Below are 27,726 nucleotides of genomic sequence, written 5' to 3' on the forward strand. Positions count from 1 at the left end.
ATTGTATTGGAACTATATCGTCATTTGGCCCTATTTCCTTGTGCATTCTACACATCACTATTGGGAAATTGTTATTAATTACACTAACGTATTTACCTTTAATTTGGAAATTGGGTGATTCCTTAAGACTTATATTTGACAAACTAATTGAGTTCTCGGGATTTATTGACGAAAATGCTTCAATTTGACTTGGAACGGAGTCATTAACATATTGAATAATTAACTCTTTATCATAAATCGGAAGGACAAAAATCACAGGCGAATTGAAATTGTTTAGATTTGAATAGTACTTGATACTAGAATTTATGAGTTTCTTTGATATATCCCATTTAAATTTATTTCTTGTCAAAAAATTAGAAATAAAACACACGGGAAGCAACATTTTGATTCTATTTAGCAACTCAACTTTAACTTGATTCAATTCATTGATATCATTTTCTTGAATCAAACTGTTGTATTTTAAATAAAGCTCATTTAAATGCCAATTAAAGCTACTTTCGCTAACCAAAGGTTCTGATTTTTTTATTATTGTTTTTATATGTGTTATAATATTCTCAAACCCTATTTGAATAATTACATTCTTCAAAGTAATATAATTCTCAAAATGCTTTCTTACAATTGAATCCAACTTTGATTTCTTGTCTTTAATGCAAGAGTTTTGTTCTTTCCCGTTAATACAGTTTTTATCCGTATAAATGTCATATTTATGTGCTTCGACGGCTATCCTTGCTAACTCAGCAAAAACTGTTGTGTTTTCATCCCTTATATTGGGAATAAATCTAATTTCGTATGAAGATTGATATAAAGACCTGTTAATATCAGCCAAAATATCCACGATAACTTTCTTAATTTGTTTAAAGTCATTTATATCTTTAACGTAATTCCAAACGTAATCTGTAAAGTCAAAATCATGTTCGTTATACGTATTATCAACGTTTTGAACGAGCTTGTTTTCCTTATTTTCATCTGAACAATTATCTATAATCTCTAATAGAGAACAAATCCGTAACTTCGATAGTTCCTTAGAGAAATCTGATAAATTTGTAGATGACAGGAGGTCAATATTTAATCTATTGTCATCAACATTATCCATTGACTTTTCCTCAATGTCAGCATGAATGAAGCGCTCCAAAGAACTTATTCCTTCAACCAATGCCTTTATTGGATGAAAATCGAGTTCACCTAAATCAATTTTAAGTGCGAATAATGCGTCCTCTATGTCATCAATATTTGTTTTTGTGATTGTTGGTAGAAGTCGTTCATTGATATTCAAACTCCATCTAACAAGTAAAGTCGAGAGGGTACCTGGTGATATATTTAAGCATCCATTATAATTGTACTCCTCAAAGATATCCGCTTCTTTGTAAAGATATCTACTGTTCAATTTAATATTTCCAGTTTCATCCTCGCATCCATTGAAGGGAATGTCGTACCTAGAAACAATATTGCACTCTTTTAAATTAGAAAGTGAATTCAGGTTTCCCGGAACAATAAATTCCCTAATAAATCCCTCACTTTGTCTAATTGAATCCTGAAAATAAGCTTCATTCACATTAGGAACATAAACAACACTAATAGAAAATCCACTATTATCACTACTGATAACCTCGTGCTTTTTTGGTGCTAATACTATATACAAAAGCTTTTTGTGAGGGTCGCTACATTTATCATCTTTTACAAAAAAAACCATCATCACATTCAAATTAACCTGATTCAGAATGAGCAAATATATCACTTTTCTTACAAAATAAATATCAAATGGATTGAGTTTCTTCTCTGAAATAATGTACTCGTAGTCACTTGACAATACAAGTAAATTATCTTCAGCTACTGCCGATTCATCAACTTTGCTAAAAAGTAAAAACTGACTAAAGCGTTTGATTAAATTCATTACACTGTTCCTGTTTATCACAGAATTCAGTTCTTGCGATACACACATCCTTGTATTATTTATTTTTGTTCTATAATCGTTTATGTCTATTTTTTCAGTGTTTTGAAAATCGTCAGAATGAACGGAACTTGTGATAAGAATGAAACCATGGTTGAATCTCCTATTCAAAGGGTGGTAATTTTCACTTCTTGTATCCCATACTAGAATATCACCAACTACTCCAGTCAAGTTGGTTTCATTAACTCTTGAAGTTTCATTTATATTAAGTATATCCTCATAAAGTTTCATTTTAAACGAATTCTGCCAAAGTAAAATAAATGTTTTATTTTAATAATAATTCATTCATTATTTGATCTTTAAATAGGAAAAGTTTTTACGTACAAATTACTCACATAAAAAAATAAACCAACATAATACTCCAATATATTTTTTAAACCCTATTTGAGCTTAGCGCATTTATTTTAAACTGCCACTGCGCCACAAAGTCGAACGTATTTTTTGACCAAAGTAAACCTGAAATAAGTTTTTATGACCTGATATTTAGAAAGAGACACTGACAGACTTCTCCGTAATCAGAAGGACAATTGTTCGTATGTATCTATTTTCCTTCACTTCGTGAGAAAGTTTGTTACTTTAAAATTTAAAACTAGGGTTATCTGTTTAGGACTGTCATTCATATAAAAAAAAAAGTAACTCTCGAATATTTATAAGAACATAAATAGATAAAGATGGATAATAGTGATAATAGATTCTTCCGTGCAAGAAGAACACTATGTGAAATGCTGGAAGATCGCGGTTACATAGTTTCAAGTCAAGATAAGGAGGAAGATTTTGCGACATTCAGGGAAAAATTCGAATCACATCAACGTCTTAGATCTAGAATGCTTATGGTTGCCTCCCATAGACAAGATCAGAGTAAGAGAATTATCTGTTACTTTGCTGACGAATCTAAGAAGACAGGTGTGAAACCTATAAGAGATATTGTGGAAAAAATGGATGAACACTCAATTCAAAGAGCTATATTAATTTCTCAAAATGTGCTGACTGCTCATGCGAAAGTAGCAATATTGGATGCAGCCCCGAAACATTATATAGAAAGTTTTTTAGAAAACGAATTACTAGTTAATATAACGAAACATGAGCTTGTTCCAAAGCATATTTTACTATCTGACGAAGATAAGGCACAATTACTAGAAAGGTATAAAATTAAAGAAACACAATTGCCAAGAATCCAGTTCGCGGATCCAGTCGCAAGATACTTCGGACTGTCTAAGGGACAAGTAGTTAAAATCATTCGCCCTTCTGAAACTGCAGGTAGATATGTGACCTATAGACTCGTAGTATAGACAAATATCTGGAAAAAAACCTACCGTTTGTTGGGCAAAATAGTTAATTACCTAAAAAACTATTAAAAAAATCAGAATAAAGTCAATTTGTTCCGAAAATTCAAAAGAAACATTTAGGTATCTACAGGTAATGATACCAGTGGATTATTAATAAAATTGAAAAAGTAAAATCTTAAATCAATATTATCAAGGAAAATAATTCATTTGAGAAACCCAAACAAAGTTGAGTTTCAATGAATACAAAACGAACCAGGAAAAAACTAGGATATCAATAGGTAAATTAACACTTTAACTATAAAGTAACTTATTTTGAATAGTTTGTTACGATTAATTATATGTTTATATTACTGAATCAATCCGTCTATTCCATCGTATGTATAGGTTGTTAATTTGGCTTCGGGGAGCAAGATAGGGTGAATATTGGCATCTGTTTGTGTATAAACGAACCAAGTGGCAAATTCACGAAAGCAACCATTGTCAATGGTATTCCTTATTGACGATAATAAACTCTGATATTGCCAATAATTGTGCATAAATAGTAGCGATAATCCCAATATCTCCTTGGAGTTTATTAAGTGATGTACATAGGATCTCGAGTATCTTACAGGAGAGTTGTCTGTGATTTTCCCCATATCACATGAGTATTTTCTATCACTCAAGTCAATGTATTTAGCTCCACCAAAACATTTCAATCTATCGTTGTTCAAAAAATCCAGAGATGAAAAATCGCCTTTCAACAGGAACTCCTCCATATTTTCCTTCTCGCATAAATTGTAATCAATTTTTTCCTTGTTAATCCAGAAATCGTCAAGGTCAAATGTAAGTGCAATTCCACGAAGGCTAGATTTATACACATATGGACATTCAACAACGTCTATACCAAGGTATATTGCTTGCAAAATTTCTATTGGACTTCCTATGTGTAGAGAAATAAATCTCAATTTTTCTGGTGGTAAGTGATCTATAACTTCTCTTATACATTCAGTACGTGTGAGTGTATCCTCCTTGTGTCCTAAACCACCTATCATAACACCCAAAATAACATCATCATATAACTTAGCAGTTCGAGACTGTTCAAGGGTTTTGTATTTTAGTTCCGGGATTCCAGTCTCTCTAACAAAATGTACGTTTTCCAGTCCTTTACCCTGACCTTTACATAAGTCCAAAACTCCAAGTGATGCTGCACCTCTATAATCCTTAAAGTGAGCTCCTTGGATGTTAACTAAAACTTTTGTTCGGTTTTCCCTGATTCCTTTAGTACTATTAATACTATTAGATTTGATGTGATATTCGAGCAACTTTAAGAGCAAATCATTCGCCCTATAGATCGATCTAAACGATATATTCTTACCATAAGACCCAGAATTAGATTCTTCTGCAGGCGAAACGTAGAACACTGGGCTATATTCATCAATACAAGAAAACATATCTTTACAATCTATACTAGTCCTACCACTTTCTGTTCTAATAATAATATCTTTCGGTCCATTCCAACTAGAAATTCCCCCCTCGTACATTACTTGGTTGAACATCATGTACATAACATAACCTTTGTTAGCCATCTGTGACTTTGGTTGTTTGATGTAACCAAATCTCTGGTAACTACTGATAGTATTTTTATCATACTGTTTGACTGTTGCACTTTCTTCATCTTCTATAGGGTCTGCGGAGTCTTTATCAATACCAAAACCAATTAGTAAATAGTCTAATTCAGGTATCAAAGATGATACTTCATCTTTTCCGACTCCAATATGAGGAAGAATGTATAAAGGGAAACCCTTGAATGTTGGAATACTGATTGCAGGGGTTTTTATTGACACATTATTGTCACTTGTCGAATTGCATGTACTGCTTTCCGATATCTGATCCCTCTCGAAATGTGTAACCGAAGTCGACACGCCACAAACATTCTTACTTTTGCCTTGTCCCAGAGAATAACACTCTTTTATACTCAGGAGTCCAGATCTATACCTCAAATCATCGCTATCCGAAGAAAAATGTTGAAAAGAGGCCATTTTCTATAGCTTATCAAGTAATCTGTCATAGGTTTCATTCGCGCTTAAAAAGACAACTAGTTTATGACAGAGACGGATACTAATCAGTATTAAAAAATCGATTTAAAAAGACGAATAAATTTCAAATTACTCTCCTCTTGTCAACTTCGATCTCATATTCTTGAATTTATAAGCCTAAGCATAAATCTCTTTTCCTTTAAATTATACTCCTCGCGAATTAGAGTTATCATAAATAAGGATGTTCTTAAGCAACATCTGTAAATTTGCTGATTTTTGTGGAAAACTTTGATATTCTGCATTCAACTGATTGTTCTCTAAAGTTTCGTATTGTGAAGGTGATGATTGTATCCTGAAGAAGTCGGAAAATGATGAATTTTGTTCGTGTTTTGGTGTATTCGTTATATGGGGTGTCCCAAGGACATCGTATCGTGACTTTTCTATTAGGAACGTGTCTTCTAGCTTAGGATTCATTCTAATCTTGTTAATTTCATATCTCTGGCGATTTTGCTTGGGATTATTCATAAAATTGCAGTGTAGTTGAGCTGTATTAGGGAATGAGCTAACATTATGATTACTGTTGCCGTTATTTCGAGGAATATTGCAACCGAAGTACATGCTTTGATGTCCATTTTTATGTTTAGAGTCGAATTGGTCTTGGTTATTGTTCTTTGTTCCACGAGATGAACCTTCCACTATAGGACGTAGGGTGAGAGGAAGTAGCGCATCTTCACCTGCTTTTAGTTGTATTTTCAAAGGTTTTCCAAAAAATTTAATACCAGCAATAGAACGAATTGCTGCCCATGTGGAAGGTTTGTTATCGTAACTGATGAATCCGAAGCATCTATTAAGTTTTCCATTATTACTTGCAGTTGGGAGACGAATTCCAACAATATGTCCAAATTTCTGACAAAGTTGCATCAAGGTTACTTCTGTCCAGTCATTCGGAATTCCATATATAAATAAGTTTGCACCACCGGGTCCATCTCTTAACAAAGTAATAGTCGTAGGAAGGAACATCCTGTCATCTTTAGATTGATTTACAGGCAAACTTGTTTGAAGGGTACCTGTATAGGAGTCCCAATATTCACATACCCCGTTCTCTCTGTAATATTGCATCCACCTTGCTGGTAGTTGGTACATCTTTTGATCTCTCCTAAAGCAATCCCAAGCCCCGAAAAAGCTGTTGTTTTTTTCTATTCTATTGAATGACGGAAGCCAGATTTCGGTATTAGTTGGTTGATACATTATCATTCTTCGGTTTATTTCCTGAAATTCGGTAATTATTTGTTCAGCTTCCTGAGGATCATATGCGGATTCAAAACTTGAAGATAGGACAGATGGTGGAGGTGTTGGAGAAATACATGCTACTAAACGATGAAAGGGAACGTTTTTGAAATGTCTGCGCAGATGAAGGTTTTGAATAACTTTCTGAGCACAATTCCAAGTTTTAAATGTGGCATATGCCGTCCTCCATTCCTTGTAACTTGGTTGATAATTTAATGCAAGGAGCGTGTGGCCATCATCTTCACTTCTGGCATCAAATGAAGAAAGAATTACGGATTTCAAGCATTCAAAAGATACATTTGGTGGAATGTTACCAATAAACACAATAGGATATAGTAAACCACATGGTATCACAGCTATTGGATTGTCATTGAAAATAGAGTTATTAAGGCATCGGTTTTTGGGTTCTTTTGAGTTGCATATAGGTTCATCACCCAAATTTCCAATAAAAGAACCAAATTCATTCAGTACCAGACCGCTATTTTTGATAGAATCATCCCAAGCAATTTCTTCATTTTTTATACAGGAATCCTGAACAGACCAGCCAATATCCGAAGCTGTTGATTCACTTAGTGCTTGGGATTGCGTAATCAATTCTTCATCAAACGACGAAGAAAAGTAGCTTTCCTGTACTTTATTACCATGGCCCTTATACATTGTTCTGCATTAATATAATAAACTTACTTTCCAGGCTTCCAGGCATGCAACAAATTAATTAGTCCACAAAGAATCGGTTTGTTTCAAGAAGACAGCATATACTTGGCGGCAAGTGTCTCTAGTGGGGTTGTCAGCCAAATCTTATTTGGCAAACTAATGTAAATCTAGTCTTTGCGTAATACAAGATATACTAAAATAGACCTCAAAAATAACTCAGCATGAATCTAGGTACAACATTTTTCAGTTTAAATTTTGTTTACTGCAAAAATTTCAATGTAAAATTAGAATATTTCTGGTATTAAATATAAAATGCAATTAGGCAAAAACAAGCAGCATTAAAAAATATACTAATCTAGGAAATAGAAATTGCTGAAAATATAAATTAAATAATAGAACACTTAATTTTTCATGTAAATCGCACATTCAGCATTACTTTTGGCTTGTCTAACGCTATATCAGTCCTTTCCCCGTTTTTTTTTCGAAATCATTTGCTATGTTTACAGTTCGTTTCCTCATCTAGAGAAAAAAGAAATTTTTTGGAGGTTTCTTGATTTAAATTATAAATACATTGTTTAACTATTGATATTTAAAACCCTTGGAAATTTATTCTACCAAAATAATTAAAGATTCTGTAAAGACAATACTAATGTAAGGCGGGATTTGCATTGCCGATTTTTCAGAAGCTTTTTTAAGGTGTGAAGATTGAAATTATATTTTGTGTTTTCAATTAATAATATGCGTATGTTTTCTATTTTTAGTTTGTTATTGTTTGACAACCAACTAAAAAGAAGTAGTCATTTTGGTTGTGTAGAAAATAGATATCCAATAGTTGTGCTTGCGTTATATCGTATTAATTTAACTCTAAATGGGATATCACACGACACAGTGTAATCCTCTCTTATTTGTGAACATTAAGTTCGATTGTATGTCTTATTGAAGTCATTAATTTATTGTTTAGTACTTTTGCAATCTCCCCTGCTATCAATTGAATTTTCCAGATGTACCTATTGAAAGTGGTAAGTTTGGTTTGTCTAATGACTAGAATTTCCGTAAATTTAAACTAGATGCTTAAGTATCTTTGGAACATGTGCGAGACGTTTATCCATATGATGTAAAAATTTAGAGTTATTGTTTTAGGTATATACAAACTTTAATTATTTAGATTCATATTTACTAAGAAAGAATGACCTCCGGATAAATTTTGTTCTATACTTAATGTCGTTAAATCTTTATTCGTAATTCATAATTACTTTATATCAAATAAATTCCATTAACTTCTGAGCCTTTAATTTTGTTACTTGTATTATTATTTGTTCCAAAAAGCTAAAAGTAATTATGATCTATCTTTAAATGCTTCTCAATTGAAACAACTTAGAGTTGTATTTACGTAAATATATATATTTTTCTTCACCAGTATCAGTTGTCTTTTCGTTAAATTGAAATACAAGTATCAGGATGTTATGTAGCCATTATGCTTTGATTTAATTCATTTAAAAATGTTAAGATATCTTATTATAAATAAAAATAATCATATTTGTTTTATTTCTTGTTTCTGAGATGCAAACGTTATCTATTGAGGATAATATATTTTTATAACAAAATGAATTCTATTACGAGGTCACCAGGACTGAGTCTCTTGATAAATTCATAAATTGGGTGGAAACTGCGATGACACAATTTCGCTAGAACTGAGGATTTTAAGGGTAAAATATTCAAAAAAACAATGTGATATTCAAGCGCAAATAGATGAATTAGCGATTATTTCACAATAGTACTATCAATTGAATCATCGCAGCTAGTAATAAAATCAAACACAAATATACTCGAGATAATGTGTAAATAAACTAGCATTCCAGGAGAATATACTAGTTAATAAGAGTTATTTCAATGTTAATAAAATAGATTTTCTGCATTTCTTGACAAGGAGGCGAATACAAGTCAAGAATCTAGTTTTTTTGAAATTTAAAATATTACAACTCGTTCAGAGTATAAAAAGAAACGAAGCAATATGCCTGTCATGCAGATTCTATATCAATCCATGAATCCAGAAAAAGACGCATGGTCAAACGGACCCCAACAGGAAAACGCATCCAAACACTTGAAGACCATCACTAAAGTTCCTACCATGCTTACGTACCGAACAGACGAGAAAAAACAGGTTCAATTTTCATGATAAAAACGTGACACAAACAAAGCAAGCGTTACAAATATATAGGTGACTATAAAGAAAGGGCAAAAATAAGCACTTCTTTTTCAGGAAACACGCACTAACTCACAAGTGGATTAGTAAAAACAGCTCAGCTATCTATGATTTATCGGCTATCGAGAACATAGTCTCCAGCCGTTGCTGATAACATCACAGCTGCAATAGCAATATAATCAGCGTTGCAGTCTTCAGGTAAAATGAAGACAAGTGAAATCAACGCATTTTCATTTCATAAGCAATTGAGGTAGTAAAGGAGACATGTATCGACGCATAACCGCATACAAATATTTGGCGGTAGTACCTAACTTAAAATGTAAATTTTGTGTTAGAGAGTAAGACTTGGCAGTAATAATATTGAAATTAAATCCATTTCACTGGCTTTATTGGGACACTTTAGTTCTGTTTTTCAATATTTTGGGATTTTTCTAAATTTTAAAATTTGTTGCACATAAACTATAGAATATGTACTTTTTACTCGTAACTGATATTTTCACTCTATAGATTTTTTTCCTTTTAATATTTTAGACGAATTTCATATAGTTTGATATATGTGATTTTCATGTGCTATTCTCATTATGACAACGTTTTCCTCACTCCATTTAAGTCAAGCAAAATGTAAATTCCTTATTAATATAATGAGAGGACATGCAATCTTTTTTACCGCATTAAAACCGCGGAAGGCTTAGTAGGGGCTGACCAAAACGAGGGGAAGGGGATTCGAGGTGGGAGGGGTTTTTTGAGCTCCTTCTAATGAAGAGCATCAGCTAATACAAATTCTATTTAATATTAATACTTGATAACTTCTAATATTAATACGGTCATAATTCAAACACTTAACTTTAAGGACTGTTTTTTAAAATAATGGACAGTCTAGGAATTGATAAAAGGACTCCAAATGAGCAATTGAATTTTGAACTTGAAAGGAGAGCGGAAAGCGGAGACGAAATTGAAAAATTAAAATCACACTTGGATAAAAAGCTGTATTTCCAATTTTTGGACTCATCTTTGTCTTATATTTCTAACGATTCCATAAGGTTTTCTGGAAACGACTTATTTTGCTATTTACTAAATGTGATACTTCCTTTAAGAAGTAACTTTGACCCATTAAAATTTGCAGCATTCGTTGGTGAGACGATAGCACGCAGTTCTACAACCATAGGAGAGAATGTTAATGTTCTCAAAAGTATAATAGGAAATGAGGATTATTATGAAAACAAGGAAGAATATAACAATGCAAGCCTAACAAATGAACAAAATATTGCACCTAAACAGGAGATTCAAGGAGACTTATACTTAAGGTGCCTACTTGCATTAGAATATTCCAAAAATAAGGATTATTGTTATGAATGTGAAGACTTGTTAGATTTTTTAACTGAAAAGCTTGATAAATATAGAGGAATTGACACATCAATAATGGGACTATATCATCGTTCGTATGCATCATTCGAGAGAACAATGAACAGAATGAGTAAATTTTATAAACAGGCAATGCTTTATCTTACTTATACTCCAATTAACCTTGTCCCACTGAAAGAAATACCTTCTTTGGTTTACGAATTGGTTACTGCAGCAGTAATGTCTGACGACATCTACAACTTGGGGGAGCTTGTTTTGCATCCAATAATTCAGGAATTTAGCTCTATTAATAAGGGACATCATATCGAAAACATCGACCCGTCCCTACTTAATGTATTTAAAGAGAATTCATGGTTACTAGAAGTACTGGTTTCGTTGCATGAGGGAGATATAGACTCATTTGTGAAGGTGGCAAAAGAGCACCAAAATAAACTAAACGGTACCCCACTTTCTTCACCGGAAGCACAAATATCTATTAAGAAAAAAACAACGACCCTTGCCCTAATGGATCTCGCTTTCAAGAAAAACAAGGATGAACGCAATATCTCGTTTGATGAAATTGCAAGTCACTGTAGAATCGGTATAAACGACATTGAGTTGCTCGTAATGAAAGCGATAAACATGAATCTTATTAAGGGATACATTGACCAAACCTCTAAAATAGTTGAAGTAACTTGGGTGCGCCCCCGAGTTCTAGACAAGACAAGAATACAACTTCTAAGGGACAAATTGGACAGTTGGATTTCCTCAGCAGAAAGATTGGTGTCCCATCTGGAGAATGTTGCTCCTGAACTTGTAAATTATTAAGGTGAAAAAATATCTAATAGATGTGATCGTATCATGATCGCTTAGATTTGTCACTTAATGCGTTTTTTACTGTTTCATATGTCCCCCAACATATTGCATAGGAAGGTGCGATAAGGAGTGCTCTGAAAAGGGCACCTTTATACATTCCTTTAATTCCGTTTTTCTTGCATATATCCATAACTGTCTTCCTTACTGTCGGATACAATACTGTGTTACTACCCAAACGGGACGTATAACACGTCTGTGTTTGCAATCTGGTTTTAATGAGATCCAAGGGGTTCGTTAGGAACCCTGCCAACCCCCCACTCAACCCCGCTAAAACGAAATTAAATGATTTTCCTCTTAAAGAGTCCTTTTTTACATCCTTAAATAATAACTTTAAGTTCTCATTTATCAGTACAAACAGTCCGGTCTGTGGGATGTTCATAAATAGTGTTATTGGAAGAGATCTAAAAAATGGATTCACCCCCTCCTCCTTTAGTATTGTAAATATGCAAGATCTAATTCCGCTATAAGACCCAAGCTGAAGTCGTTGTTTTACAACATCAATGGGTGTGGAAATAATATCGTGTGATATAGTTGATATACCCCCACAAATCGTTGGAGAAACTAAATAATCGTAAATCTTTGATCGAACTGCTCCAAATCTCGAATTCTTGCCTTCTTTCTGAATTGATTTTGTTCCTATCTTTTCCATAATCTTCTTTGAAGCCTCATATGTAGTGAACAAAGATGCATGTGCGGGAATGTTTCCAAGCACAGCAGCAGAAAAGCCGTTAAAAAGACTGTTAAACCCATTTAATTTTAAATACGAATATAACCCATTGCTTCCAAATATACCACCTATTTTACCGGTTTGCAGACATGTTTTTATTGTGTCAAGTGGAAAAAAACATGAGTGTTCCATTATACCTGCACAACTTCCTGCAATGGAATGCTTCCAAAATGGAATGTCGCCTTTCCATACTTCCCAATCCTCTACATCAGGGTCTGACATTTGTTCAGAATCTTATCCGTTAATATCACAAATACATAAAATTTTGACCTTTTTTCAAACACCACTAAGGATTAATTGTCCAAAATTCCAACAAAATCAAACTGTAGAATTCTTTCACAATTAACCCAATGGTGAAAATAACTACACGCGGTCGAAATATCTTTGCCCGCAAATTGAAGCAATATTTCCTTCCCTAATGAAAATTACTAAAGAAAAAAAACATTAACTCGAAAACATACCTCCAGGATGAAATTCCAAGTATTTTGTTATATCATAAACCTTTCCCTTATACGCTATCCAACAATCACTCTCACTTGCATGTGACTTTAATTCTTCAACCGAAACTCTTCTATTTAAATTATATTCTTTAGGACCTCCCCCCATAATTTGAATATACCTCGCCTGATTCATTGAATTTCGTTTAGTATTTATTAAACCTCTGATTTTAGCAGCAGTTTCCTGTATGTTTTTTTTGCGTTCATCTCCTATCTTGACCACCCTAATAATATTAATATGTTGGGCATCTACCAACTCTGGAATTGAGATGCCTTTCCAAAGAACTTTATCTTCATCTTCAACGTAACAAACCTAAAATAAAAAGTTTATTTAGCTCCCAACAAATTTTTATCAGATACCTCTACTTCTAGTATGTCGTCATTGTCAAACCCACCAAGTTGCTTTATTGAATTTTCAATGTAATTCACCAACCATTCCTTAGATTTTCCACTTGGCCATGTAATGTTTGCATCACTCCCTTCAACAAACTTGCACACTAACAGACCAGATCTATACATTTTTACCACTTGCTCCTACTGTTTCGAATCAAACACGAGTCTGAAATATATTTAAAAAAATATTTATTAATGCCTAGTTGGTATATAATATTAACAGATTATGGCTTCTGGCGCCCTAAAATGGAGTTACTAAAACAATATTTATTAAACGAACGCTTTGTGAAAACATACGCATAATTGACTTTATTCCAGAACCATGAAAATTCTGTTTTCACACAACCCCAAAAGAAAAAAGTGAAGTGAGTTACCTTCTTTTAATTCGGAACGACAATATCCGTAAAGGTTTCAGCGGGACTTTCTTTTTAATCCCTGATTTGGCGCAATAAAATAATTAGTGCATATTCGATACATGTCGAAATCTAAATTATAGTGAAGTAATTGATGTTTTTTCCAGTATTTTGGGATCTAATCCTTTTCTTTATTGTTATTATTGAAGCTAAACATACGTTTTTTTTAATTGAACCAAAAGTATACAACAATTTGATATATAGCATTAATAATGAATCAACTATATATTATAAAAGTCAAGAAATTGCACTAAATAAAAATACAACCCAAAAAATTGAAAGTAATAACATAGGCTTTGAACTTGAAAAGCACATTTGTAATGAATCAGACTTACCTTTTATTTCAAAATACTATGGAAAAGAAACAGATACGACTCTTTCATTAAATATAGAGAAAAATATAAATAAATTGTCATTCCTTCTCTTAATAAAAGCAAACAAATGCATACTTGAATCCTCTGAGGAGTCTCCTGTTAAACTAACTGTGAGAATTATTAACAATCTGCTTACTAATAAAGTTTCCTATAAGGAGATCGACTGTGAATGTAGATTTGTAAGCAAAGGCGAATCAAATAACACCAACAACTTTAATTTGGACTGCGAACGTGATAGCGATATTATTGATATAAAAGGTTTTTTAAATAGCAATGAAAATGGTGTTAAAGCAACTAATTCAGACATCTTAACACATATATTTACTAAAACTGAAAAATTAGAGCCAAAGCCCCCGAAGGGTCCATTCTTGAGTTCGAGTAAAGGTAAATACTCAGATTTTTTCTGGAAGAACACAGAAACATTATTTGGAGAGAAATCTAAATTGTATAACCCTTTATTAAACTGCAAAATAAATAGAGACTTATTTAGTAACGAAGAAAAAACGAAGAGTGAATGTGATGAAAATGAACAACAATTAATTATAAACATTTTTCACAGAATACTGAAAAAAATAATCGAGTGTATAGTTAAGAACTAATCAATTATATTCGGTTTACACATAGTAAATTATTTAATTATAAGCGCATAGTTAAAAATTAAGATATATTTACTGATTTTCTAAACATTTCCAAAAACTCTTGAAAGTCTATTTCACCATCACCATTAACATCTACTTCTTTTATCATATTTTTTATGTCGTACATGGCCCTCTCGCTAAAACCGGTAGAAATTTGATCGTTACAGCAAAATAAATTTAGTAATTCATTAGCAGTAATTTTCCCATTGCCATCCTGGTCAAAAACTCTAAATGCAGCCCAATATACATGCTCTTTCGAGTACTGTTTACTATCTAATGTAGCCGCAATAAACTCCGTGTAATCGATGGAACCGCTTCCATCGCTATCAATATCACTTAATATAGCCAATAAGTCAGAAGGAAACTCAGTAATGCCACTATTTTTCAAACCTGTAATAATTTCTTGTGGGGTGAGAGTACCGTCACAATTTGCATCCAAAATAATAAATGTTTCCTTTAAATTGCTTATTTGACTCTCAGTCATTTGTTGTGCTATAACAGTCAGGGCCATCTTCATAAATCTGTTATACCTATGAAAAGCTCTAAAATTTGACAATATATTCAAACAAGACGATGATGAAATTGAATTCTTCTCAGTTCCGCAAGAGCCTGTGTTTTGTACAAAATCCAAATTTACCATTCTGTTATTTTCCATATTTGAAATACTGTTCTTTGTGTTTGACCCCTCAAAAATCATAGAACTGCATTTTCTTGTGCAACTACTACAACATATGTAACTTCTAGTGGGTATTAATAATTTATCTTTTGTCAATCTCGTTATCCAGGGATGATTTAGAGCATCCCTAGCTGTGATCCTCTCACTCGGATTATACGTCAGTAGTCTTCTTATCAAGTCTATGGCTAAAAATGAAACGTGTTCCCAATCATTCTCATTAAAAACATACAATCCCCTTTGAACCTTGTTTAGTATAATGTTGTCATTACTGCCGTTAAATGGTGGATATCCACACAACAATATATACATTATAACACCCAAACTCCACATATCACATTGTTTGTCATAATTTCCCTGAAGAACTTCAGGTGCAACATAATATGGAGTACCTGCTCGTGTATTTAAAGGTGCGTTTTCGCTGCTTATTCTTGCTGCAAGGCCAAAGTCTATGATTTTAAGTGGTGCAGTATTTTCCTCATTAAGAAAAAGAAAGTTTTCTGGTTTCAAGTCCCTATGTACTATACCGTGATCGTGACAATAGCAAATTGTTGAAAAAACCTGCTTCATCATATGTGCTGCATATAACTCATCAAAACTACCTCGACTCATTATTCTGTCAAACAACTCACCACCTGTACATAACTCCATCACTAAGTATATATTTTCATCATCTTGATATGTTTCAAATAGTTTCACAATATTAGGATGATCTAGATTTTTTAAAATATTTATTTCTTTCATAAAAATTTCAAGAGCTTCAACTCTCTTCAAAGGTACAGTTTTAATTGCTCTTATACAACCAGTTAACCTATTTGTACCACATCTTACGGAACCATATGTACCTATTCCAATCCTTTGGTTGTCAATTATATAATCTGTATGTATTGATCCTTTACATGCAGGAATAAGCCTCTCTCGTCTAAATTTACCATCAGTTAGAGATAATGAATTCATTTTATCATTTTTAGAAATGTTCTTCTTTGAATTATCACTTAAATTTAAATAGTTACACGATTCATATAAACCAATAGCGTTCCCTTTGCAGCTTTCTTCACCAATTTTTCTAGAGTCCATCTCTTTAGACAAATTGGTATAATTAACATTTAAATTTAGAGTTGGATTGTATCTTCTATTCACAGCTAAATTTCCCTCACAGAAATATTCTTTACAGCTGTCAAACGATTTTCCCAGACTACTTTTGATCTCGTTTCCAAAGTTGAAATTTCTCTCAATACAGTTATTGGAATTTAAACTGTTACCTAACTCCATTTTCTCACTGAGATCTAAATATTTACTGTTATTGTTTCTTATATGAATTCCATTATATAATCCTTGATTCTCTCGCAACATTTTGAGCTATGATGTATTTTCATATCCTTTTTTCTTACATTCCAAATAATCTACTAATAATTTTGAAACAAAGTAATGATTTAGTTCTTACATAAATGAAATTTAAGTGATAAACTCCAGGTAAATTAAAGCGATCAAAGAACTTTTGTCTTTAACTATTGTGATTTTGCCTTTAAGTACGACCAGCCAACACTCCAACTTCCAGAAATCACAAAAATTCCAAACTTCTGTACAAAGTAGGAAGTTTAAAGCAAACAAACGTGTATCAAAGAAGAAATATTACATTTTAAAAGAAAAAAGTACAACTTTAATTACACGATTTATCGAATTCAAGGCCGCACCAACCCCTATACATACTCCGTTAAAACTCAATTCTAGCGCTTAACTTTACTGAAAATGAAAAGCTCCAAAATATTTATTTTATTTCACATAAATCAAAGTCAGTAGAATCCCTCAAATATCATTTATCTCAAACTAGAATCTTTGTATGAACAATACCAGCTTCTTTTAATTATTCATTCTAAATTGTATTCACTCCTTCGATTTTGCATAACTGCCCCGTTTTACAAGAAAAGAAGCCATTTTGAAACGGTAGCGCCTCTTGTTGCCGCCCGATTCCTGTCTCCCTTATTAAAGCCGCTTACCTTTCTAAATTTTATAGCTTCGAGACGAGAAAGGCAATTACTCGATTTCTAGATTGTTCAATAAGTTGTTTTTTTTGAATTAAGCATGGCACCAAAGGGTGAGAAAAAAACAAAGGAGCAAATTGCTGCTGCTGCTGCTGCTGGTGGTAGGGCCAAGCGCAAGAAGTGGTCAAAGGGTAAACAAAAGGACAAGGCAAACCACGCAGTACTCTTTGACAAAAAAACAATCGATAGGTTCAACAGCGATGTTTTAAAGTCGAAATTGTTGACCCCCTCAATCGTAGTTAACCAACTTAAGGTCAATGCCAGTGCTGCTAGAGCAATGTTGCGTGACTGCGCATCAAAGGGGGTAATCAAGGCAGTAGGTGAACAGACCCACGGACAAATGATATTTACCAAGGCATAGATCAAGTGAACTTAGAACCTAGTAGTTAGTATGTTGTTTCTAGACGCATGTTCACCTAGGAAATTAATTTTAAGATATACCTAAAGTCACTCCTCAATCATGTATCAAGTAGAAGCATCTTTTTATTTCCCTGTTTATTGTCTTACGCACAAGGACGTTACTTTTACTAGTGATTTCCGGTTTACACATTAGAAGTCTGTTCATTATTTCTCTGTTTATTCTTTGTGAGAATAATATCGTGACCTCATCAAGCAATGGCTTGAGCTTGTTGAGACGACTTAAGGAGTCTAAGTTATTTTCCGTACATTGAATTGAAAATAAGTGGTGTGTAATGTGCAACTTATTGAATATATGTTGTGTTACAGGAGAGAAACTGTCTATTTCAAGATTTTGAAATACATGGTGAAGTAGCCTTAAACCAAAGTAAATCAGATCATATCCATTTATTACTTTAGACTGAAAAAAACGAACACCATTCAAGTTTTTTGGAATAAGAGAATCATCTCTTATTGATAATTTGTCTTCATGTGTATTAGATATGTTGTTAATACAAGAAAACGATATTTTAATTAAATTTATAAAATTCAACTGTAATATTATCGTTAATAACAAAAGATAGTTCTTGTCTATTATATCTTGATTTAATTTAAAAAATGAATAAATTTCGCTTATCACAATCGAATAGAATGGACTTATGTAGTTTACACTACTTTCTTCACTCGAAAAGTAATTAATTTCTAAACTTCCTATGAATATGAACATTCTGTCGAAGAGGAACTCGAATGATTTAAAAAAACTGCTTACATGCTTTTTAGACAAAAAATCATCAATTCCAGAGATAGAACAAGATATTTGCTTTCCAATTAGATGATTTAAAGTAAAAAAGGAATTTAAATATTCATGAAAATAATTCCAATAATTCGGGTTATCCTTGTAATCCACCAAGTTGTATGGAAACTGGTTATAAATAATATCAAACAATTCATTTTGCAAGTAAATGTTTGTATCTGTTTCGTCTGAGCCCCTAAAATTATTTAATATTTTCATTGTTGTTACTATTTTAGAGAACAAGGAAATACAAACTTTCTTATTCAATATATATTCTGAAATGTCACTCATTTCTACTTTGTCGCATAAAACAAAAATCGCCCGTGCAATTCCAATCATTTTTGAATATAACATTAATAGCCTTATTCTTTCCTGTGTCGGATTAACTTCTAAATCTAACAAATCCAGAAAAATTTTATTCACTGCAACTTCCGGTTTTAGCTTACAAATATCTTTTGAAACAGGGAATCTATTCAATATAAAATCCCCATTTCTCTGTTCTGTATTCGCTCGTTCGCTAAACGAATATACATTCAAATGACTAAATCCCGTAAATATTTTTTCTGTAACTTTTGAAATCTTCATAACATCATGAAAAATGTTTTTCCCAACATTAATTTCGTCATACTTACCAGTTAACTCATCTCTGAAAACTCTGCAAATCTTATCTATACCACTTGTAATTGTAAACTCGTCATCTATGATTTCGAGAATCAAAAACAAGTCGGAAATGTCAAGACACAACTTTTCCTCATTTAAGTTGTATTCATCATTAAATAAACTCAATAGCCTTTTCAAAGAGTTCTGTACAATCACATCAACATCTTCGCGAGGGATAATATAATATAAATATTTTACAATTCTAGTTAAAAGCAAATCATATTTATTTTGTTGTTCCTTTCTATCAATACAAAATAAATTCTCTACTGTGTTTTCTTCCTGTTTTTCACATCCAAAGTCATTAATCCTACAATTCAATAGGATAAAATTATCAATATTTTCCATTTCAACTAAAATATTTTTGTATTCATTTTTTTATTTCTGTTTTTATGAAAATGCTAAAATAATTAACGCGGAAAGATGCTACACATAAAAAGTTAACTATGCTAAAAAGTTTTTTATTGATATATGTTATGGGTTACATTCGTTAAATTAGCAATGTACCCTGATATATTTTCTAGTGGTATTTGTGGAATTCCTTCAATTTTATTTAGATCAATTTGATCTATTTGACCCTTTGAAAGTGCCCACAAATAATAATACAGAAGAACAGCAATTGGTTGACCACAAAAGCAAAATGTTATCCAAAAAAGAACATTTCCAACTGTTTCTCTTTTTTGTATGTAACTTGACTGTGTCCAAGAAGATAATGGAACTTGAAGGACAAATGCAAGCACAACCCATCCTGTCCATCCTATATTCAACGGAACTACAACCAAATATTCATGTATAAGTGCGGAAAATGTAAAAACGAGCAGTCCAGCAAAGGAGCCACTAAAACCTCTTTTTCTTAATGGCTTAAAAATATGGCGTGTTAAGAAGAAATGTACCGGTAGATTCCATTTTCTCCAGTATTCGCCGAAATTCCCTGCATTCCACCAATCAAGGTAGAAAGCCCTATCTGCAAAACAAGTTATCTCTCCAAGTATATTCAAATAGTGGTGAAATAATGCAACAAATCCCAAAAGCCAAACATAAAGCGAAGGTATTGAGAGTTTCATTATCCTTGTTGTCATATGTCCAAAAAATTGGAATATGTTCATTCTTTGTATTTCACTTAGAGTAAATGTATAGTGGGCAGTTACCATAACATATTGTTCTACAATTATTTTTATGAGTATTATGCATGTAACCAAAGAAATAAAATGTTTTAATACCTGTAACCATCTGATTCCACCTGTTCTTGGATACCAAAATTGAAAACACATAGTTGGTGCTAAAATAAACCAATAGTGGTGTTTTAATGATAAACTGTCTGGATATTTTCTGGCGATCTCTGCTTCAGGTGATGTTCCACAAACCTCTGAAAAATCATCTTTGTAAATAATGCAATTTCTGACATCTTGACAAACATGGTGAAACGAGAATGTTTTGAAAAACCAAACAAAAGAAAAACAAAGCAATATAACCGAGGATAGCGGGTCTGGCGAATAGAATTTAACCGTTTTATATGGGATATAAAGTATCATTAACATATTTATCATCATTATAATAAATCCAAAAAGAGCACTTAACTTCAAAATACTCTTATTTAACCAGGTTCCTGATAATCTTTTCGAGTAATTCACATTTTCTGACACCACATCCTCCGCAGTTACATTGAATAATAACAAACTAAGTGACAACAAATACTTTTCAGATATAAAAGATATAAATAAAAGCAGAACCAGTTGACACAAACACCATAATATTGGCCAGTTTTGAACGAGATCAGTAAATCCCTTTGGAAGAGAAACCATGCATCCATACTTCATAGCATTTTCTAGTACAACTCCCATATTTGTGAACACCAAAATTAAAATGAATAAATTGAAGAATCCTTTTAGATTTAAATCTGAAGAACTTTTACTTAATATTGTAGTACTAGCCATTTTGTGGGGGACGTCGTGTAGTGGACGACCCCTATTATCTACAGACGCCTTTTTCATTTCGGCTAGTAATGACCTAGGAAAAAATATATGTGCAGTAGTTCTCTGATTCAACCAAGACTTTTGCAATTTATCTTTTAATTATGCTTGATCATGAGGTTGGTTTTCGTCCTCACACAATAATGGCGCCTAAAAATTAAAACGCGACAATTTTGAGTCTAAATTAACATTTAGCGACATAAAAACAATAAAATAAGTAAAACAAAAAGAATAAAGAATAAATACGCTATTTTCATAATAATGATTTCAGAACTAATATTATTACATTGAAAACTGACTGTGGGAGTCATTGTCATTATTCTTCTTTGTGATAATTTTTATGACATTTCCTGTTGAATCAACTGATTCGGAAATAATGTAGTATCTTGTAAATGCAGAGGATTTGAGATATGATAAAGTGACATTGTGGGACAACTTCATTTTTTCTGCAACTGAAATGAAGTCATCAAAATCTACGGATACATTTTCTATTTCATCCACAACCGTGTTCATTTCCTCATCCCCCCAATCTCTCAACTTTATCCTTTGTATTTTGTCCGAGAATAACTGAAGAAGCAAATTATCTAAGATATCAACAAATCCATTGCTTAATGCCTTGAATCTTGAGAAAATTTTTGACAGCCTTTGTGCAACGGCATACTTTTGACTTTGAATAAATGATTCTAAAACAATGCCTATCGCCCCATCAACATCCTTATTTGATACAAAGGAACTTAGTCTCATTTTTGCCTGCGCTTCAGCAAGGCGTATAATGCTCTCAATATGACGCACAGTCATCGAAATTCCTCCTGTTTGCTGTGCTTCTTGTCTAATCCTAGAATAGAAGGTAGTTATTTTCTCTTTGTCAACATTCCTAATTTGTGGCTTACAATATTTTCTTGCATATCTAATGTACTTGCACAATAATTTTTGATCAATAGGGGAGTAATTCTGTTCAAAGCCTTCGTTATTCACTGGCATATCAAATAAATATTTTTTGTCATCATCAACGCTCAAATTGGCTCCTCCATATATTTCCTGACTATTTATGTGCGACTGAACAACAAAGTTTGCCAATAATTCATCTTTTATAGGATGTACCTCATCCTTCAATACTGCAAGGACGTCAAATCTAGATATAATTGGGTCTGTCAGATCAACATTATCCTTGAAGGTTAAACTTGAGTCATATTTACCAAAAATTGGGTTCGCGGCAGCTATAACACTGCATCTAGCACGAAGAGTTGTGACAATACCTGCCTTTGAAATCGAAATGCTTTGTTGTTCCATTGCTTCGTGGATTGAAACCCTGTCTTTGTCGCTCATTTTATCAAATTCGTCTATTAAGCAAATCCCTTCATCTGCAAGAACCAAAGCTCCACCTTCAAGAGTCCATTCTCCAGAAATGGGATCCCTTCTCACAGAAGCTGTCAAACCAACCGCAGATGCACCTTTACCGGATGTATATATTGTTCTGTCGAAACTCTTCTCAACGTACTTCAGGAATTGACTTTTTGCAAGACCAGGGTCTCCAACAATCAAAACATTAATATCACCCCTAATATGATGATGCTTTCCTTGTACTTGTTTCCTAACCCCAGAAAACAAAGAGCATGCTATAGCAGTTTTAATATGATGATGACCGAAAATAGAAGGAGCAATCGAAGATATAATTTTTTCTCTTATGTCCGGGTCTTTTGATAGTTCTTTTATCATTTTAAAATCATCATCTGTTAGATCATCCTTTCTATGAATATCGTTTTTCTTTTCAATATTATTGCAAAAAATCTGTGTTCCCAATATAGGAAATCCAGATTTTATGTTTAATTTTCGGTCTCTAAATGTTCTATATATCCCAGTAATTATTACCTCTTCACCAGGACAAGCATAATCAACAAGATCTCCACTCACAACCACTTCCCTTGACCTAGGAACACGACCTGCAGGAACACTACCTGGTGACTCCTGAATCATTATTTTTTGGTAATTTTCGTATATTGTTTTTTCTCTATTTATTATGAACGGTCCCTTGCTTTGACAATCTGTGCATTTTCCAATACTCTTTATAATATTATTATTATCTCCTATCGAACTTCCCTCTAAAAGTGGATTATCCTCATATGGTCCAAGCGTATCACATCCACATTTTACACATTCCATATAAAGAGTTTTAAACCTAGTCAATATGTCAGTTCTTCTTGTTATTATACCAGAAACTCTAATAAGTTGATTCAACCATTCCACGCGCAAATCTCTAAGTTGATCTATATAATCAAGTCCAATGAGTCTAATTGTAATTGTTCTCTCTGAGTAAAAACTTTGGAATAGCGAGTTTACTAATTCGTATGCGCATTGATTGAAACATTCAATTACTGGTGTTGGATACAAATTTAAGTAGTCCCACAGCTTATAACAAAAGGTAAATATGTGCCTCACGTCTACAAATAAGCTAGTTTTCTCTTCCTGGACCATCTCTTCAATTTTTTTCATATAATAGAGATCTTCAAAAGATATACCTCCTTTTTCTAGATTTGTATCGCTGTTAGAAACTCCTTTGTACATTAAAGATAACTTAAAATCCTGAAGGAATATTTTAAACAAACGACGAATAATATTTTCAATGTGTTCATTCCACTCGGACTGCTCTGCAAGAGGCAAATCCTGAATCAGTTCATTTATGTCTACAATTCCACCACCCCTTGAGGCCTCATCTACTATTTCCCTAAATGCTTTTCTCCTCCTTCTCCTCTTCTCAGCTTCACTACCATCAACTTCATCGGTCATAAACGTAGAAATCCCATATTTACTCATTTCCATCTTCTTATCTCTGTTTTTACTCTCATTCATTCTGTCTAATGCTAAGTCTGCTCTCCTCTTTGCTTCAATGTCGTCATCATAATGTGTATCATCTAGCATTTCTGGGTCATATTTATCCAAACCAGGATTTTTGACGTAATCATCCATAAAATTATCACCATACAAATCCTCTCCGAGCTCTTCCTCTGAATCATTAATTTCTTCTTCATAAACAACATCATCAACTCCTACTTCCTCCGCCTCACTGTATTCACTTGGTTCTCGAGTAAGTAAAATATTTGCTATTTCATTTGTATTTGACTGTCCTCCGTCATCTGCAATCCGGGATGAGTCATCCTCATCAAGTACTGAATATCTGTCACTCATTCCTAATAAGAATTATTTGATTAAAAAGTTACCTCTTTTTTATCCTATAATGTTATTTAAACCTAAATAACCACAAATTTGTTTGTCTGCATGTTACCGCTATAATGTGGGGAGCCTTACTCACTAAGGATAAGCTTATTAACACCAAAAAGAATTTACGTTTCTGTTTTTCCATAATTTTATTAATTTTTAAATTATTTAACTTTATATTGTGGAAACACGATTAATCTATAACCATACTCTTTTTTCACTCATTTTTAGGCCCCTTTTGCCTTTTATGTAACTGGATGCAAACAAAGTATGAGTGAAAAAAATGTAGTCGGGAGAATTTTTAAAATCAACCCTGATAATATCGAGATTTTAGATTCTCCCTCCTCTTTCAAAAATGAATTATTTTCTATCGTAAACAACGCAAAAAAAAGGGTTTGCATTTCCTCCCTATATGTAGACCAGATAAATGAGGTAGGTAATTGAATAAATGTTTGCATAGAATATATACATTGATTATTTTTAGTTTAATGACATACTGGAAAATATACTCAAAAAAAATAACTCAAGTGAGAACAATGACTTAAAAATAAAGTTTGTTCTAGACTTAAACAGAACTATGAGAGATAGAACCCAGTTCGAACAATTAGCTGAAAACATCGGTAGATATCCTGAATCATTCTCTCTATCTCTTTTTAAAATACCAGGTACATTAGATATATACAAATCTGGGATCTTTTCTGGATTTTTGAATACAAGAATAGGTAGATATTTTAATATTCCACTAATAAATGAAATAATCGGCGTGTATCATATTAAACTTTACATAGCAGATGACAACATCATTATTTCTGGTGCTAACCTAAACAAAGAATATCTAAATGATAGACAGGACAGGTATATTTTATTGAAGAATGAGAAAAAAGTTTGCGATTACTTTGAGAAGGTTGTTGATTTAATTGGTAATTATTCACATAAAGTTCTACCCAATAAAAAAATATTTCAACCTAGTAAGAACAATATTTATCAATTAAAGAATGAATTACTCACTCTAAGTGAATGTCCGGATTTAATTGATAAGTTATGTTCCGAAATTCAATACAAGATTGATAGTAATGGGAGTTATGATGATTGTATTCTTGCGCTATTTTTTCAGTTATCAAAGATAAAAATTGAAAGTGAAGAGTTGATATTCAAAAAGTTACTATCAAGTTCTAACTCAGAGGATGCCGATGTAACTATCGTCACACCATATCTTAATCTACCAGATTACTTTATCAAGTTTTTAAATGGATTAAACTCGCTTAATATTATTTCGGGGGTACCTGTAACACCGAGAAAGGGAATTATTCAAGGGATTAGATCTTTGTTGCTCCCAATGATATATGAAGATATAAATCAGATATTTATTCGCAATCTATCGAAAGAAAAGAATTTCTGCAATATTAACTACAGCAGGTACAATAGAAAAAATTGGTCATTTCATTTTAAAGGAATTTATATCTATAGAAAAATTAAAAAGTTTTTTGGCAATGAAAAAAGTGTAAAAAGTGCCTTGCTTGCCACAACTTTAGGAAGTTCCAACTACAATGAAAGAAGTTTAAAAAGAGATTTTGAGTGTTCATTTGTATTAATCCCCCCTGAAAATCACCGACTAGAGGAATGTCTTAACAATGAATTAGACAATCTAAAAAAATATACTATAAAACATATCGCGCCTAGTATCACTTTGAGACGTTTTTTATGTATAAAATTTATAAGATATCTCAAAAGGTATTTGTAATACAAGTAACTTTTAAAAATCATAAAAACTTAAATTTTTATTGACTTATTCCAAGTATAAACCTGTTTATTTATTTTACTTTTTTGGGTTTTGCTTGATGTTTTACTTTCCACTCTTTGATTGGACGGTAATCGGCTTTTGTTTTCTTTCAATAATTGTCTCTAGCCTGTTTACTGCCATTTTTTTTCTATGGAATTCCAATGAAAACAGAAGTACCAAAAGTAATATATTTAGAACAACTAATAATCCTTCTTTGTCAGAAGAAAATGTTATCCGTTATTCGAGACAAATTGCACTTAAAGAAGTTGGGGTTTCTGGTCAAGTGAAGCTAAAAGAGTCTAAAGTTCTTGTGATTGGCGCTGGTGGTTTGGGAAGTCCTATATTACTATATCTAACTGGTGCAGGTATAGGAGTTATTGGAATTGTTGATAATGATGTGGTTTCATTGAGTAACTTACATCGCCAAGTTATTCACTCAACTCTTAAGAATGACATGAACAAGGCTTTGAGTGCAAGAGAAACGTGTAATTCATTAAATCCCAATACAAGGATAGTTGTATATCAAGAACCATTGTCTATTGAACTTGCAAAGGAGATATTTCCACACTATGATATAATTGTTGATTCAACAGATAACTGTAGAAGCAGATATTTAATTAATGATGCTGCCGTTTATTATAACAAACCTGTTGTCTCAGGTGCTGCCTTGAAATGGCAAGGTCATGTCACAATATATAATTATTTAGATGGTCCATGTTATCGTTGTATTGCTCCGCGTGAGGATAATGGAAAGGTTGACGGCACCCCTGGGGGTGCTGAGACATTTGGAGTATTAGGAATGATGGTTGGAATAATTGGTTGCATGCAAGCAACTGAAGTTATAAAACTCATACTTAATGGTTTTAAACAAAATTTGAGTAAAACTTCCGAGAATATGTTACCTGTTCTTTCCGGAAAAATGTTATTCTACAATTCATTAAGCAAAGATAATATTGTACGCCTTATAGACTTGAGGAGAAAAAATAAAAATTGTAAGACATGTGGTGAAAACCCAGTTCCGTTCTTTTTGCTTTCCGGAGATTGCTACAAAGTTTACAAAGGAATGGAAATGGTTAGAAACTCATTTTATTCATTCCCAGATTCTAGATTTCTAACCTCAAAAAATATCGAACAAGTTCTAGAGGATGTTAAGAAAATGAATAAAAAATTGGATATATTTGATGTTAGACCTATAAATTTATTTGAAATTTCACACATTACTGGTTCAAAGAATATACCAGAAGATAGTTTATTGGAAAAACTGGCTCAATTTGATATTCATATTAACTCAAACACAGGTGAAATCAAGTCATGGAACAATGAAAATAACAAATTTGTTAAGGACTATTTAATTAAAACTTTTAACATTAGTGAGGATAAAGTTATGGTTTTTCTTTGTTTTAATGGAGTGAGATCATTTTTTGTATTTAGCATTCTACAACAGTGTTTCGAAAAGTTAGATATGAAATTATTAAATTATTATTTATATGGTGGAATATCTTCAATAAGAAGTGAATTTCTAACAAATTTCCCAAATCTATAAGACAATA

General features: G+C 32.5%; 15 protein-coding genes across 15 annotated transcripts; 6 read left to right on the forward strand and 9 right to left on the reverse strand.

The window, feature by feature from the left end:
* Positions 1-20: 20 nt before the first annotated feature.
* On the reverse strand, positions 21-2,179 carry FG386_001860 (uncharacterized protein; the record flags this gene model as incomplete). Its single annotated transcript, XM_067341253.1, has 2 exons — positions 21-47; positions 89-2,179. 2 exons carry the CDS (start codon positions 2,177-2,179, stop codon positions 21-23), a joined length of 2,118 nt encoding a protein of 705 aa, XP_067197215.1.
* A 440-nt stretch (positions 2,180-2,619) lies between these two features.
* Positions 2,620-3,237, forward strand: FG386_001861 (DNA-directed RNA polymerase 2; the record flags this gene model as incomplete). The annotated part of the gene is made up of 1 exon (XM_067341254.1): positions 2,620-3,237. One exon carries the CDS (start codon positions 2,620-2,622, stop codon positions 3,235-3,237), a length of 618 nt encoding a protein of 205 aa, XP_067197216.1.
* A 344-nt stretch (positions 3,238-3,581) lies between these two features.
* On the reverse strand, positions 3,582-5,252 carry FG386_001862 (uncharacterized protein; the record flags this gene model as incomplete). The annotated part of the gene is made up of 1 exon (XM_067341255.1): positions 3,582-5,252. The coding sequence occupies one exon, from the start codon at positions 5,250-5,252 to the stop codon at positions 3,582-3,584; it is 1,671 nt and encodes a 556-aa protein (XP_067197217.1).
* Positions 5,253-5,453: 201 nt separating this feature from the next.
* On the reverse strand, positions 5,454-7,193 carry FG386_001863 (RNA recognition motif; the record flags this gene model as incomplete). Its single annotated transcript, XM_067341256.1, has 1 exon — positions 5,454-7,193. One exon carries the CDS (start codon positions 7,191-7,193, stop codon positions 5,454-5,456), a length of 1,740 nt encoding a protein of 579 aa, XP_067197218.1.
* A 3,067-nt stretch (positions 7,194-10,260) lies between these two features.
* FG386_001865 (proteasome regulatory subunit Rpn9) lies at positions 10,261-11,562 on the forward strand (the record flags this gene model as incomplete). Its single annotated transcript, XM_067341258.1, has 1 exon — positions 10,261-11,562. One exon carries the CDS (start codon positions 10,261-10,263, stop codon positions 11,560-11,562), a length of 1,302 nt encoding a protein of 433 aa, XP_067197220.1.
* A 31-nt stretch (positions 11,563-11,593) lies between these two features.
* On the reverse strand, positions 11,594-12,559 carry FG386_001866 (mitochondrial carrier protein; the record flags this gene model as incomplete). The annotated part of the gene is made up of 1 exon (XM_067341259.1): positions 11,594-12,559. One exon carries the CDS (start codon positions 12,557-12,559, stop codon positions 11,594-11,596), a length of 966 nt encoding a protein of 321 aa, XP_067197221.1.
* Positions 12,560-12,630: 71 nt separating this feature from the next.
* On the reverse strand, positions 12,631-13,353 carry FG386_001867 (cytochrome b-type NAD(P)H oxidoreductase; the record flags this gene model as incomplete). The annotated part of the gene is made up of 3 exons (XM_067341260.1): positions 12,631-12,752; positions 12,799-13,147; positions 13,195-13,353. 3 exons carry the CDS (start codon positions 13,351-13,353, stop codon positions 12,631-12,633), a joined length of 630 nt encoding a protein of 209 aa, XP_067197222.1.
* A 381-nt stretch (positions 13,354-13,734) lies between these two features.
* FG386_001868 (uncharacterized protein) lies at positions 13,735-14,456 on the forward strand (the record flags this gene model as incomplete). Its single annotated transcript, XM_067341261.1, has 2 exons — positions 13,735-14,398; positions 14,425-14,456. The coding sequence occupies 2 exons, from the start codon at positions 13,735-13,737 to the stop codon at positions 14,454-14,456; spliced, it is 696 nt and encodes a 231-aa protein (XP_067197223.1).
* A 215-nt stretch (positions 14,457-14,671) lies between these two features.
* FG386_001869 (calcium/calmodulin dependent protein kinase) lies at positions 14,672-16,678 on the reverse strand (the record flags this gene model as incomplete). Its single annotated transcript, XM_067341262.1, has 1 exon — positions 14,672-16,678. One exon carries the CDS (start codon positions 16,676-16,678, stop codon positions 14,672-14,674), a length of 2,007 nt encoding a protein of 668 aa, XP_067197224.1.
* A 729-nt stretch (positions 16,679-17,407) lies between these two features.
* FG386_001870 (40S ribosomal protein S25) lies at positions 17,408-17,728 on the forward strand (the record flags this gene model as incomplete). The annotated part of the gene is made up of 1 exon (XM_067341263.1): positions 17,408-17,728. One exon carries the CDS (start codon positions 17,408-17,410, stop codon positions 17,726-17,728), a length of 321 nt encoding a protein of 106 aa, XP_067197225.1.
* Positions 17,729-17,821: 93 nt separating this feature from the next.
* On the reverse strand, positions 17,822-19,561 carry FG386_001871 (uncharacterized protein; the record flags this gene model as incomplete). The annotated part of the gene is made up of 1 exon (XM_067341264.1): positions 17,822-19,561. One exon carries the CDS (start codon positions 19,559-19,561, stop codon positions 17,822-17,824), a length of 1,740 nt encoding a protein of 579 aa, XP_067197226.1.
* Positions 19,562-19,674: 113 nt separating this feature from the next.
* Positions 19,675-21,204, reverse strand: FG386_001872 (acyl-CoA; the record flags this gene model as incomplete). The annotated part of the gene is made up of 1 exon (XM_067341265.1): positions 19,675-21,204. One exon carries the CDS (start codon positions 21,202-21,204, stop codon positions 19,675-19,677), a length of 1,530 nt encoding a protein of 509 aa, XP_067197227.1.
* Positions 21,205-21,465: 261 nt separating this feature from the next.
* FG386_001873 (DNA replication licensing factor MCM2) lies at positions 21,466-24,366 on the reverse strand (the record flags this gene model as incomplete). Its single annotated transcript, XM_067341266.1, has 1 exon — positions 21,466-24,366. One exon carries the CDS (start codon positions 24,364-24,366, stop codon positions 21,466-21,468), a length of 2,901 nt encoding a protein of 966 aa, XP_067197228.1.
* Positions 24,367-24,973: 607 nt separating this feature from the next.
* FG386_001874 (silencer-associated factor) lies at positions 24,974-26,137 on the forward strand (the record flags this gene model as incomplete). The annotated part of the gene is made up of 1 exon (XM_067341267.1): positions 24,974-26,137. The coding sequence occupies one exon, from the start codon at positions 24,974-24,976 to the stop codon at positions 26,135-26,137; it is 1,164 nt and encodes a 387-aa protein (XP_067197229.1).
* A 97-nt stretch (positions 26,138-26,234) lies between these two features.
* FG386_001755 (molybdopterin synthase sulfurylase) lies at positions 26,235-27,719 on the forward strand (the record flags this gene model as incomplete). The annotated part of the gene is made up of 1 exon (XM_067341148.1): positions 26,235-27,719. One exon carries the CDS (start codon positions 26,235-26,237, stop codon positions 27,717-27,719), a length of 1,485 nt encoding a protein of 494 aa, XP_067197110.1.
* Between the last annotated feature and the right edge of the window lie 7 nt (positions 27,720-27,726).

Source organism: Cryptosporidium ryanae (assembly GCF_009792415.1).
Source record: "Cryptosporidium ryanae isolate 45019 chromosome Unknown contig_28, whole genome shotgun sequence".
Taxonomy (NCBI): Eukaryota; Apicomplexa; class Conoidasida; order Eucoccidiorida; family Cryptosporidiidae; genus Cryptosporidium; species Cryptosporidium ryanae.